This window comes from Cariama cristata, unplaced genomic scaffold, assembly GCF_000690535.1.
Source record: "Cariama cristata isolate BGI_N322 unplaced genomic scaffold, ASM69053v1 scaffold7560, whole genome shotgun sequence".
In the NCBI taxonomy this organism is placed as follows: domain Eukaryota; kingdom Metazoa; phylum Chordata; class Aves; order Cariamiformes; family Cariamidae; genus Cariama; species Cariama cristata.
In genome coordinates, this window is record NW_009594051.1 from 71,325 (window position 1) to 84,031 (window position 12,707).

A 12,707-nucleotide genomic window follows, 5' to 3' on the forward strand; every position below is an offset into this window, starting at 1 on the left:
GTTTCTTTACAAAGCCCCCGGTCCAATATGAAATGCAAACAGTGGTAGTTTTCAATAAAAAGCTGTTTTTTATTCCTCATATAATGTTCATGCTGTTGACTGCTTCATTTTTTATTAGGACTTAATTTATACTTAATCTAAGTATAAAATCATGGATTATTTGTTTTTAGTTAAATATTCATAGCATTTATGAATTTATGAGCAGTGCTAGAATTTCTCTGCAAGGGCATCCATGGCTGAACATTCCTGGGTTCAACACTTTTGGCATTGCCCTGAACTGTTTTGTCATGAAACAGGGACACGTGAAAAAAATTGTGGAATGGGTAGCACCTTTTTTATCTCCAAACCGGTGTTCAATACTTATCTGCTGTTCATCATCAGTCATTATTCACTTCCACTTTTGCCTAAATACAATGCTACCAATGTTCCACCTAATATGTAGTATGATTTATGAGTAGCTGTCTTAGGAAAATATTTAGAATCACACTAATAACTTGAAGGAAAACTTGATTCCAACTACATTTTCAAGGATATAAATCATGACATAAATTGATAAGACAAACCTTATGCACTCAAGATGAGAATCAGGCTAAAGAAGCTGTCATTTACTATACGTATCTTAAGTAGAAAGAATACTAAAAGGGAGAAATAAACAGATCACGTTATGGATTGGGATTCTCTTCTCATTATATTAGTGCATCTTCTGTGACTTAAAATTGAGTCACCCTCATTTTCTTTGTAGTAAGTGAAATAAAACACAGGCTCTAGTATCATTAATCTTTAAGAATAACGAATCGTTACTTTTTCAGAAGCACAGCTCTGCCTTTTAGTACACCAACATTTTCCTGTCCAAGTAAATAATTTGGTTTACATGCTGCTTATTGGGAAATTCTGCTAATTGAACAGATTTCCATTTGCTCCCCTTTAAAGTTCAATTAGATAAAAATCAGTAAATACATCTGGTTTTTCCTTACGTTTGCGTCAGCCACCATGGGGTTCCCAAGATCACAAACCACCATTCTAGTTTCATTTTCCATCTTGTAATCACAGCTCAAAACACGCAGTGCCTGTAACAAAAGGACATCAATATGGAGGTCAGAGATCACAGTGAAATGTATTCAGTTGGGAAAGTGATGTCTTTTTGACTGTGACATTTCTTTTGATTTCAGACATTTCTGCAGTGCGCTATCAAAAAATTTAATTGGTTACTGGCAGACAATAGGGGAAAACTCATGCCAGGGAAAAATAAACAGGAAAGTTTCCCAGTACCTTAAAAGCCCTGATGAGATCACTCTATTTCTAGTTTTAACATACTGCTTTGTTGTCGTGAATCATTCCTACAGCCATAATGACTCAACAGAGAAAAAAAAGAGTAGGCAAAACTGGGTAAGGAGAATGGGCCTCACATTAATTGCAATAGTTGTATTATCCATCACCAGAAGTCTCTATAGTGAATTTCTGGCATTGGCAGAACTTTATTATGGACCAAGTCTAGAACTTTATTTTCTGATCTATGTTAAAGTACTTTGAACATTAAATACTTCTGTAAAAACATAAACTGTTACCTATGTTTATAATTCAGCAACAAAGCAGATACATTTTCACATTATTAGACATTAAGGTTTTTGTTTGTTTATAGCAATAAGCAAAATTTAACTGTTTTTCCAGCAACTATTCATTGAAAGTCCAGCTTGTACCTAACATTTCTCAGGCAGTTTTGTGTGATAACTTTGAGGATACACTCATATAATTTCCCTCGAAAGCTCCTAATATAAAATATATCCTACTTTTTTTTTTTTTTTTTTTAACCCTTTAGTCTTTATCACTAGTTGCTATCATCTGTAAACAAAACAGACTCTATAAGAGGAACAGCTATAGAATTGTGGAAGGTAGGAGATACAAAGCAAGACAAAGCAACAAAATAAATTTTTTCCCTGTTTTCCTCCCTGTCATACTCAATAAAAGAAAATACTTCATATATGTGCAGAAGCAAACCAGCTTTGTAAAAGCAGGATGCAGCTAGTTGTTGCCGTAAGGCTCTCCCGCTACCTTTCCTCTCATTTGTGATTCTCACAGATTAAGCAATACATGCAAGGTCATGGTCTTTATATAAAAAGACCTGGGAAATCTCCAGACCACTGACAGCCAATTCATTCCTATCTGTGAAAGCCAACATGGACATGCTGACCTTATCATTTCCTGAGATTAAAAGAAAAGACAGGGCATGTCCTAAAAGGAGCCCATGTGAAGCATGCCCTCAGTACACACCTCATTGTATATTGGCACTTTTGCAGTTTGCTAGGAGGAAACGAAGTTTGTTACGCAGCACGTCCAGTGCACTAATGGCCTTTCCAAGCCTCTCTAGGACTGGCAGTGGGAAGCAACACATGGGAGAAGAGAGGGTGTTAACACAGTTGAAACCAAACTTGTCTGGAAAACTGTTCATTTTAACTTGACATGTGGGTTTATAGTTTTGATTTTGTTTGGAGTGGGGGTTGAAATTGAGGACTAAATGTTAGAAAATTAATATTCATCTATATTTGATATTTGGCAGTTTCTTTATTAATGCTGTATCGTAGACCAGCGCAGAGTAAATCAGTCCTTATCACACAATTTTTGACCCTCAAAGGCTGAGCAAATAGAGGAGTTCTGTGAGTAGGTTTTCTGCAATTTGGAGGCTATGCTTTTAGACTAAAAATAATTAATGACACAGAATTTATATGACCAGCATCACAAAAGCTAATTTGTGCAGCATAAAGATGTGACAAAGGGTCAGCTGTAGTAGAATTTCTTCAATACAGAGATTTATTGCCTTTGTTTTTTCACTGATCACCTTTTTGAGGTGGTTAAGTACAAAACAGGGAAATTAAAACCAGGCAGGAAGCAAGCAAGAGCAGAAACTTATACACCTGGTATTGTCAGTATCATTGAGTTCATATGTAAATCAGCCAGATGGAAGGTTTTGTGACAAAACCCTTCTACCTGCCACTGGTAGCAATTTATATTTTCATAGCAACACATGGTCTTTTTGGCAGTCCTGAGCAGAAGCAAAACCCCAACAATTAACACATGTGCTCCCAGGGTGCATTTTAACTAGAAAATGATTGGATGCTTGAAGTAATCCAGGCAGACTACAAACTTGAAACTCTTTCTGGTGGTCTTAGTGTTGAATTACTAATTGATGCCAGAATAGTTAAGCACAATAGGCTGCAGAGTAAAATACCTCCTCTTTTTCCTTGATCAACAACTTCCAATTTTATTTTCTGAGGAAAAGTGGATGGATTAAGTACCAGGGCCCAGAATCTAGCTTCTCATCTAGCTGATGTATGAAGAACTAATGTTTGTCCTCAAAATCACATATCTAGCCAGCCACCATGTACTTATTCTAAGAATTTTCAGGTAAGACAAGAAGGTTTCAGGTCTTCTCCTATTTTAAGGGATTGTCATACTTAAGTTCAGAAAAGCATGGGGATAATGGCTCAGAGCTTATCCACTGCAATATAAATCTGCTTGTGATTGCAACAACTTTGCAGTTTCCAGCCTGAGCAGACACAGTTATGTCAAAATACATAATGTTTTTAGTGTGGAACAAATACCTATTAGGGCTTTGTATTTGCCTGATTTACTTCTACTAATTATTCCATGAGAATTTGGGTTCCAGCCATTGTTACTAAGGCAGGATCTAGCTGTTCAATATAGGGAACTCTTTCACCAGGCAAAAGATTAGTGGACAGTATTCAGGCAAAGGCTTTGGTGTTCAAACACACAATCATGCTATTGTAGCGTAAGAATGTACCATACAGCAAGTATAAAACATGTCCAGATATACTGCTGACCATGGAAATGTGAGATAACATAACATGGTTATACTTTTTCCATTGCAGCTAATTCCAGTAACTCCTCACTTAATGCATATGGGCAGTTACTACAAGCCAATGGGTTTCCAGTAACTAGTAAAGCTGTGGTAATTTACTCACTTACCTGGTCTCTGGACCTTCAAAGTGTTTCCACAATAAAACTAATGAATAACATATTTGATTTCATTGTAAGCTGTTGTATTTCATTAACCAGCTTTTGATTGAAGGAAGTATCAGTATGTGCAAGAATCAATGAAACTTCAAAATCACATCCTTGACCTCAAATTTTGAGATTACACACATTCACTTGGGTCTCCATTTGCATATGCATCTCTGCAAATTCTACTCTTTTAATACGGTTGCTCAGTCTATGTACAATATGATGACAACAAGATAATGACAACTGAGGCAGGTCAAACATTGTATTCCACAAAGCTGAAGGGAAGAGGTAGAAGGAAAGTGAATTTTCAGTTAAGCTGTTGACCGTAACACTTTCTGAGTGTAATTCAAATGATCTAGAATAACGCAATAAATTGTTCCAAAAAAATAAGGTTGGACAGGAAGCACTTAAGGGATAAATTTGTTTATCCATTAGACAGACTAAATCCAGAGTAGCCTCATACTAAAGTAGCCTAATATCTGTGAGTATAGTTACTTTAAAATGATGGCACCATAACAGAATGATTTGATTCTAAAGATTTTTCAGTTCCATCAGAAATGTATTAAAAGTGATTTATTCAGCTCATTACATTTCATTTATTCTGCTCTCAGTCCACCTATTTTGCTGGCTCTGAGGTGAGTATTATCTCTGCCTTAATACAAGGAATTCCGCAGTTGGAGAAAAACAGCTACACAGAAGATTGTCAACACTGATACATTGAAGACACAATGAAATCCTTAGATGCAGAGCTTTAAGAGCCTGATTGCAACAGGCTCTACCATAAAGACACCTGTCTGCTGAAATTACTCTGTATCAAATTAACTACATTTCAGGAGCAGTCACAGATGCCCCATTGGCAGAGTGCAGCGTAAACACAAAAATAAGAAGTGAAATTCTGAATCCACTGCAACTGACAACAAAATGTTAATTTTCATCTATGGTACATGCCTCAAAGTACCCACAGACTGAAATACCTTTTTTCCATATACCTCAGTGTTTACTGCATACCAATGTGATAATTTCTTCTGTGCTCTTGTCAGGGGGTTCAAATTGCCATTTTTTTAAAAAGCCCTATAGGTTGAATTAATTGAGTCCCTCTTTAATTTATACTCATTTATACTATGACCCCTAGGAATTTAGTGATCCTGGTAACACAAGAACCTCTGATCACTCTGGGGAAAAAACTGGAAAAACCTGCTAATTCTTGTTTTGACTGATCGAATTACTTAATTTGTACATTTAGACAGAAAGAATTAAATGAGAAAACAGAACAGGAAGGATATAAAAGAATGTCTGAGTTTAAAAATGTGTTTTTTCATTTTAATTTTCTTTTTAAATTGTATTGCATATTCTTCTTTGTCATGTTGACAGCAGTTTTAGGTGACATATGGCAGTCCAGAAAAGCAACTGAATACATACAAAAGCCAACCTCCATCAACAGTTAAATGCCAGAAAATTTTAGCTTTGTCTTTTTGAAGAAAATTACAATATCAATTTCCTTTCCAAATGCACTCAGAAGTGAATTTTCTAGTTATTTAATGTAACCACAATATCATTAAGACTGTAGTTTTAAAAAATATATATTTACACTTTAAAAACTATAGAAAGAATAAACTTGCTTTCAGTACCATATGTAATCCCTGTGAAAACTGTCCTTGAAATGCAGAAGGGAGGATAGTAAGAATGACGTAGATATCAGGATTAATGTTTTGATCCTTCTCAGAAAGAACATAATGACATCTCTTTGAATGGAGTAAGTACGAAAAGTAAGAGAATATGAAGTAAATTATGTGTTGTAGTGAACTAAATAAATGCGGTCAAAAAGGCAGCAATTTTTCTATAAATCTAGAAGGATTCAGAATTGGATTTGTCAAAAATGTGTTTTATCTTCCATAAAATCTGAAGAACATGAAAAAGATGCACTGTTTCCTGAGCTTTTAAAAATTGGTTTTCAAAAGAGAAAGAACATTAACACTTTTTCCCAACCCATTCCAGCTTCTCCTTATTTTTCCAAAGCACCAGAATCTCCCACCTCTTTTTTCCTTCCTTTCCCCATGAGTCTACCCTGCTGGCACTAAAAAATTCAATTTTTGCTAAAATAATGAAAAGCTCTGAGTGATTTCTGTCCAGTCCAAATGATAGATGCATGCTAATATGTACTGTGAGTTTTGGAATAAGTGCCTCTCCTGACATCTTTGGTAATGGCCAAAAGAGCAGCCAAAGATTCCTAAAGAGCAACAAAGGAAAAATATAACCATGTGTAGTATATTAAAGAGAACTTTAGTTTTGTAGATCACAGTCCAAAAAAACACAGGCTATGCTAAGAGATCAAAAGAAACAGACAAAAGAAAGAGGTTGGTGTCTTTACTTATTTGTTTTGTGTACAAAGATACGCTTCTGAGATGTGAGGTTGCAGACAATTTCCATAGTCTCATCTTTGGTGACATCATTAATTCTTGTCATTTTTTTCAAACTGGGTTAAAAGCCCATTAATAAAGACACTGACAGAAGGAGAATAAGGAAATACCTTGTAAGTTACTTTCAACTTCCTTAAAAACATTTGTCTTTAGAAAGGAAATTAACTTGCTTTCTCCCACTCTCACCCTTGAGGCCCTTCTGAACATTCCAGGCACTGACAGAAAAAAGCAAGCTCATGTTGCAACAGCTTGGGAGATTTATGTGCAGATGGGTTGATTCAGACTTGCTGTCCAACAGAGAATACACGAACACTGCTTGTTTGCAGGATAGTGTTTCCTCTTTGCTCTTAAAAAACAAACAGACCCCAAAAGAAAACACTATATGTTAAGTACAGCTCAGCAGGACTTCAGTCAATGTTAGTCCTTCTGTGAACGCTAATACATTTTACATTATAACTGCTTTTTCGGTCTATCCATAAGATAAAATAATTGATGACAAAGGAAATCAACTTTGTCAAGTTTATACTGTAGTTAATGTTCAGCTATTCAAGATATCAGAGACTGGGATGCCCTTAATAATGGTAAAACATTGGTGTGTTGGGAGCATGAGACAGCAGTGTCCAAGTGCCTGGGGTTCAGCAGGGCTCATTAACTCTGACTGAGAGCTGGTACCACAGGATTCAATGTTGGAAGTACTCAGGGGATTCTGCACTATCACTCCCCACTACTGCCAGGGTTTACTGGTTCAAAATCTGGTGTGAATACCTCTAGCCCTAGGAGAAATGTGACAGTATTTGTGTGGTATTATAACTAAGTTAATAGCAAGGAGCTGGACCTGAGCTGGCTCTGAACAGAACGGTCCTGTCCTTCCCATCTTCTGGTGACATGGCTAATCTTTTAGCCTGGACTATGTGAGCAAGGATTGCTGGAAGTCGATGGAATCTCCCTTTCTATGAGGCACCTCTCCTACTCTCTGCTTTCAGCTGATACAGCCTATGTAGGTTAAACTTGCTCTCAGTTCTTCTGCTTTATTATCATCAACATTTTGATTTTCATTTACCTTGTTGTTGCGTTCAACCCCAGTATAATCTGCTTCAGGTGGAATCTTTATATGTAGCTCAGCTTCATAGGCTCCTTCCCCATCATTCCTTGGATTTATTATGAGCATGACACAGTTTTCTTCTCCAATTATTAGCTGATCTTTATCCCTAGATAGAACATACTACTTGTCAAGAGTTAAAACAATTACGATTTATGTATGAATAAAGCAGAAGGACATTTTGCTCTTATAGCATCTGTTCTGGAAAATATTCTGTGAACACAGAATAAAACATTTTCCATAAAAAATGACCCCATGGAAAAGTATGCCAGCACCTGGGTAGGAAAGAGGTCAAGAGAAAACACCACTGTGGACAATCTAAGTGGACTACCACAGAAAGTGAATGTTACTGGTATAAATTTCAGAGCCTGACTACTTTCTAACCAGAAATAAGTATTTAGTGGAGGAACTACTTACCGCAGAGGTCCCATCAGCATTGTTTTCTGGAGGGCACAAAGGTGGTGGGATTCCAGTTTTCCCCTCATGCCAGTTGTAAAATGAACAATGACAGAAGATCTCCTGAGACCTGCAATGGTACTGTGCCCTTTCCTTTCACAGCTACATACTGATTTTGACGGCACAGAGTCACATAACTGTCAGAGGTTCCCCACTTGTCCTGCCTGGCATATTTCTTCCTCCATAGGAGGAATTGTTGCCATGTTTTGAAATTCTTTTATTCTGAGATTCATTTACTTCACTGTATATTGAGTTCACGAGAATTGTGTCCCGAGTTCAAAGTCACTGGCACACTGAAATAAATTTAAAATCTCCTTTGAAAAACATTTTGTATTATCTCTTGGCATTCAGAGAACTAGAGTCGTTCCTAACAAACACTTGCGAACTATATTTTCTATGATAACCATTAAACATCATGAATGTGCCTGACAAAGATATATTTTCAAGTCTATATTTCTCCATTTCTTGGTTTTACAGATGAAATGGATGTCCAAATTAAAATCTGAAAATCAGGTAAGAATGAGTAGCTATAGCAAACAACAGAACTGTGTTCTTCACATTTCATTCTGTTAAAGCAGTTAGAAGTGTCTGGATTTTGTTATATACAGCATCATTTATTTTATTTAACTTACGGCACAACAGAAAGCTGCAAGTCAGGAATGCACAAGTTGTCCTCCCCACAGTCAACCAGAATGTAAGCCTGTATTGTTGCAAAATAAAAGAATTATAACACAGTTAGTACATGCGTCAAAGTCCAAATCACTTCATTAATTATCACTAACCTAAATGTCTTAAATATCACTAGCACGGCCCTAGTGAATTAATCTCTTTTTCCTTTCTATAAGTTCCTTTCCACATGAGTAGCTGGAGACTATTTAGACTGTCAACTACATCCTTAGCAGAACAATATCATCTTTCAGGTCCTTTCCCACACTAACTTGGCTTACATATTCTAGAATACAATCAAAACTATGAACACAACAAAGTTTTGGAAATGCTTTAAAGGCCTGCCTGGTTCTGTATTTATATTGAATTTACATTTTGAATTAATTAAATCCTTGTTGTATAATTTCTGGGCATGATATTCTGTTTTAAGGAAGATGACACACATAGTATTTGTAAATGCTTTCCCATTTATATACAGAAAAAGTGGCATGCAAAATTCATACCTGTTCTGTTACTGAGTTTTTCTGGTAATAGTTCAGTATTGGTTTCACAGTCAAGCTATCTTCAAAATTCGATTCATCCAAACTATAATTGAAGTTTATATTGATGGGAGACAACTTATCTCTAAATTCTGTTTCATCCTGTGAGTGACAATCACATAATAAAAAACAGTGGTTTAATATTATTATTTCTGATTAGTATGGTCCAGCAACAGATTCAGACTTTAGTCTTTATTGAAGGTAAAGATATGATTCTTTGACAGCTGCTGGCCAAATTCTGGCTGTGTAATGTCATTAGGAAATCAAAGTGATTCACCAGTAACTGGAATGCCCAAAACACATTGCCTCTACAGCCCCACATCTGGAAGAAGCTGGCTGAGCTGAGTAGATGCAGAATTTTTTTCAAAGCATTAGCCTAAAATGAAGCTGTTTAAGAGACACACAGAACCAGCTCCTATCAGCTACTGCCCACCTTCCTTTCAGAAAGAAGGTAGGGCATGTGTGGATTTGTGGAGGTAATATTGTTGGTTTGTTCCATAACCAAGAATTTGTATGGATTAGCAACGGTAAAACTCCACCACCTTTATTGCCCAGATACTTCCTTACATACTACTTGAGACTTCTCCATTTCATCTCCCACTGCATTTCTAGGGCCAGCCTTGGAATCTGCTTCAATTGCATGAAGCAATTCCAGGTGCAAGTGAGTAACTAATAACCCTTTCTCCTTCACAACTTCAGTTCCACAGTTTTAATTTTTCTAAAAATATTTTAAAATATCTTAAAAATATTTTAAAAATATGTTATTTTTATGCCAATATTGCTGGTGACATTCCTTTAAAATATCTATTGAAACTGAACTTGCATGAAATTTAACATGTTTAGTTGATTATCCCACTGTGAATACTAAAGGGAGAGCAATCTTGTACTTTTGTATCAGGAGATCCAGTATTTAATCAGAATTTCCAGAAGAGCATGAAATGAATGTATTTTTGCACAAAGGAACTGTACACTCTTCAAAGGAAGTCTTTCTTTTATACTTACGTTGGCAAAAGACGAGTCAAAGATTTACATGGGAAATTTTGCCCAGGTAGAAGAATGTTCTGGACACCCAGATGAGGCCTTTCTTATCTCACATTTCTGTAGTTTTGGGATCTAAGAACAATTGAAATTGTTCTTCCTTTTCCAGTGGCTCCTTTTTTATTATTATCTTTAAATCCTGATACTACTCAAATGATGAAGACAGTACAAAATATGGTAAACAACTTACTCTGAGATAAACAAGGAAGTTCTGGCAATGGTGCTGTTTCTGTCTTTCTATCACAATGGAGAAGTAATGATATGACTGATGGTAATCAAAGAAGAGGGTCCTCTTAACAGCTCCTTTCTGTTTCAATGAATCTAATTGCAATTCACCTTTCAACACTAAAGGATATAAGTAAATCAAGTATTAATTTATTTAAATGGAAAGAAAAAATAGCAAACAATTCATCATGCATTATCATTAATTACTCTAACAAAGTCTCCATACAAAACTAATCCATGCTTTAAGTGTCTAGCACACTAGTTTTTGATCCAAAGTATGGAATACGTGTAATTTAAGTTTTCTAGTTTAATTTACAGATCATATGTGTACAGGACTTCCTCTCTTTAAATTTTTTTTTTTAAAACAACATTCTCCAACAGGGTATGTTCTTAGTTTTATTTGGAAAATGGCTTAAACTGAATCAAAAATCTTTCAAGCAAGTAATACAAGCTTCGTGTTGTAATACAAGCTTTTGTGTGTATATATAGATATAGATACTTTTAAAATTGTATTTTCTTGCATTAGGATAATCTCACTCCCATCATCTTTCAAGATGCAAGAAAAAAATACATCTGAAATTGCGTGGGCCAGAGTAAATTATAGAAATATAAAGCATTTCTTACCTATCTCATCTGAAATACTTTGACCTTCAAAGTCAGCACAGACTCTTACAGCAAAGCTACAAATAAAAATGTAGAAGTAATTATTAGCAGAAAGAGAGCTGACCTAGGAATCAGCAGTTCCTAAGTCATGCCTTTTATATTTTCTTAAAAAGATGTTCATTGAGATCTGTATTTAGCTACCTACAATATTGCCTTCTCCTAGGCTCCACTAGTAATCAAAGAAGACAGGGTCTGAATATCTTCCTGGGAAAGGTATGGAGAAGAGTCTCTGTTTCCGTGAATTCTTGAGACAGTCTACAGAGATCACCCTTCTAATACTATTGGCAAAGTTGGGTTCCTCATGTTGAGCTTCAGCAAACCACCTTTGTATGAGGCTGTCTGTAGAAGTCCTTTCTGGTTCATCATGGTCAAATAAGAAAAATCCTTGAGCGTGTAGTCAACACTCAAGCTGTTTTCTAACAAATCAAAACACACAGGATGCCAATGTGTTCCACTGGTATTACTGTAAGACTTCCGTGATTTCAAGAGGCTAGAATTCATTCCAAACATAACAACTGAATAGTTCAACTTTTGTGGCACAAGACTAACCAGAATGTACTGTATTTAATTTGCTAAGTTTTGCAGAAGTTGGCAGGTACATGACCTAAACTAAAGCATAGAGAAACCGGTTATTCATGTTCTTTATGTAGTATGCTAATGCAACACATTCTACACAGTGCAACACATTATAAGTTAATTGTTTTTCTTTTGCCTGTTCATCAGTGTATAGCAAACTTTTTGAGCCTAGCAATATTGACATCACAATTATAACTGTATTATATAAACATCACCTCAGCCATAATTAGTTATTTCTCATAATTAACATTTATTTCCATTTTTCTGTAAGACAGGCAATAGATTTGCAGTTATATTCAACAACTGACAGGAGAAGCCTCTCATAGTTTTATTGGCTGATATGTTCTAACAAGACTTACTACAAAAATTAATTAAAAACCCCTAAAAATTATAAATGCTTATAGTAAAGTTTCTCTTTGTAAGGAATCTATGCAAGTTATATAAATATTTAACTGAATCACATTTTTAAAAAGCTTTCACAAATTACTCTGGATGGCTAGGGAAGCAGTTATAATGATGCTTGTTGATGCTATTAGCACGGCATACTCCCCTGATGACTGACAAAACAAGAAATTTGTCACTGGAAAGGTGCTCTTAATTTTTGCTGTCACACTCCACAAGGACTTAGTTCTTCACATCATTATTCCCATAGAAGTCCCATATAAAGCAACAGAATCACTCAAGTGAAAGATCTGGGACTTCCTATAACTTGCAAGTGTCCCTGGTTACCAAACATTCATAAAGAATATTTTCATGGCTTCAGAAAACATTTTGTTTCATATATGGAAGACTCAGTTAAACATGGCTTGTTGGTCAGCACTGGAAGATAGGACATCAGCTTGGGTTAAATAAAAAGGTATTTGAATTAGCCATTGCTCTTAATCTCCTCACTAGTGTTATACGATATACTAACTTCTTGATGCAGTGGATTCAAAACCAGTAACATAGCCTTTAAAATAACCTGTAATCACATTCTAATTGCATGCTTGCTTCCTCTGACAAATGTAATGA

The 12,707-nt window shown here is 35.7% G+C and overlaps 1 protein-coding gene across 1 annotated transcript in view; it reads right to left on the bottom strand.

The window, feature by feature from the left end:
- The window catches only part of LOC104158761 (integrin alpha-8-like), a 60,157-nt gene extending 48,671 nt beyond the window's left edge, over positions 1–11,486 (bottom strand). The window contains exons 1-7 of the mRNA XM_009696495.1: positions 11,389–11,486; positions 11,082–11,137; positions 10,423–10,577; positions 9,159–9,296; positions 8,622–8,689; positions 7,495–7,642; positions 975–1,067 (exon numbers count right to left, since the gene is read on the bottom strand). Of these exons, the coding sequence (XP_009694797.1) occupies positions 975–1,067; positions 7,495–7,642; positions 8,622–8,689; positions 9,159–9,296; positions 10,423–10,577; positions 11,082–11,137; positions 11,389–11,486 (756 nt within the window). The remainder of the gene's footprint in view (positions 1–974; positions 1,068–7,494; positions 7,643–8,621; positions 8,690–9,158; positions 9,297–10,422; positions 10,578–11,081; positions 11,138–11,388) is intronic.
- Positions 11,487–12,707: the final 1,221 nt, after the last annotated feature.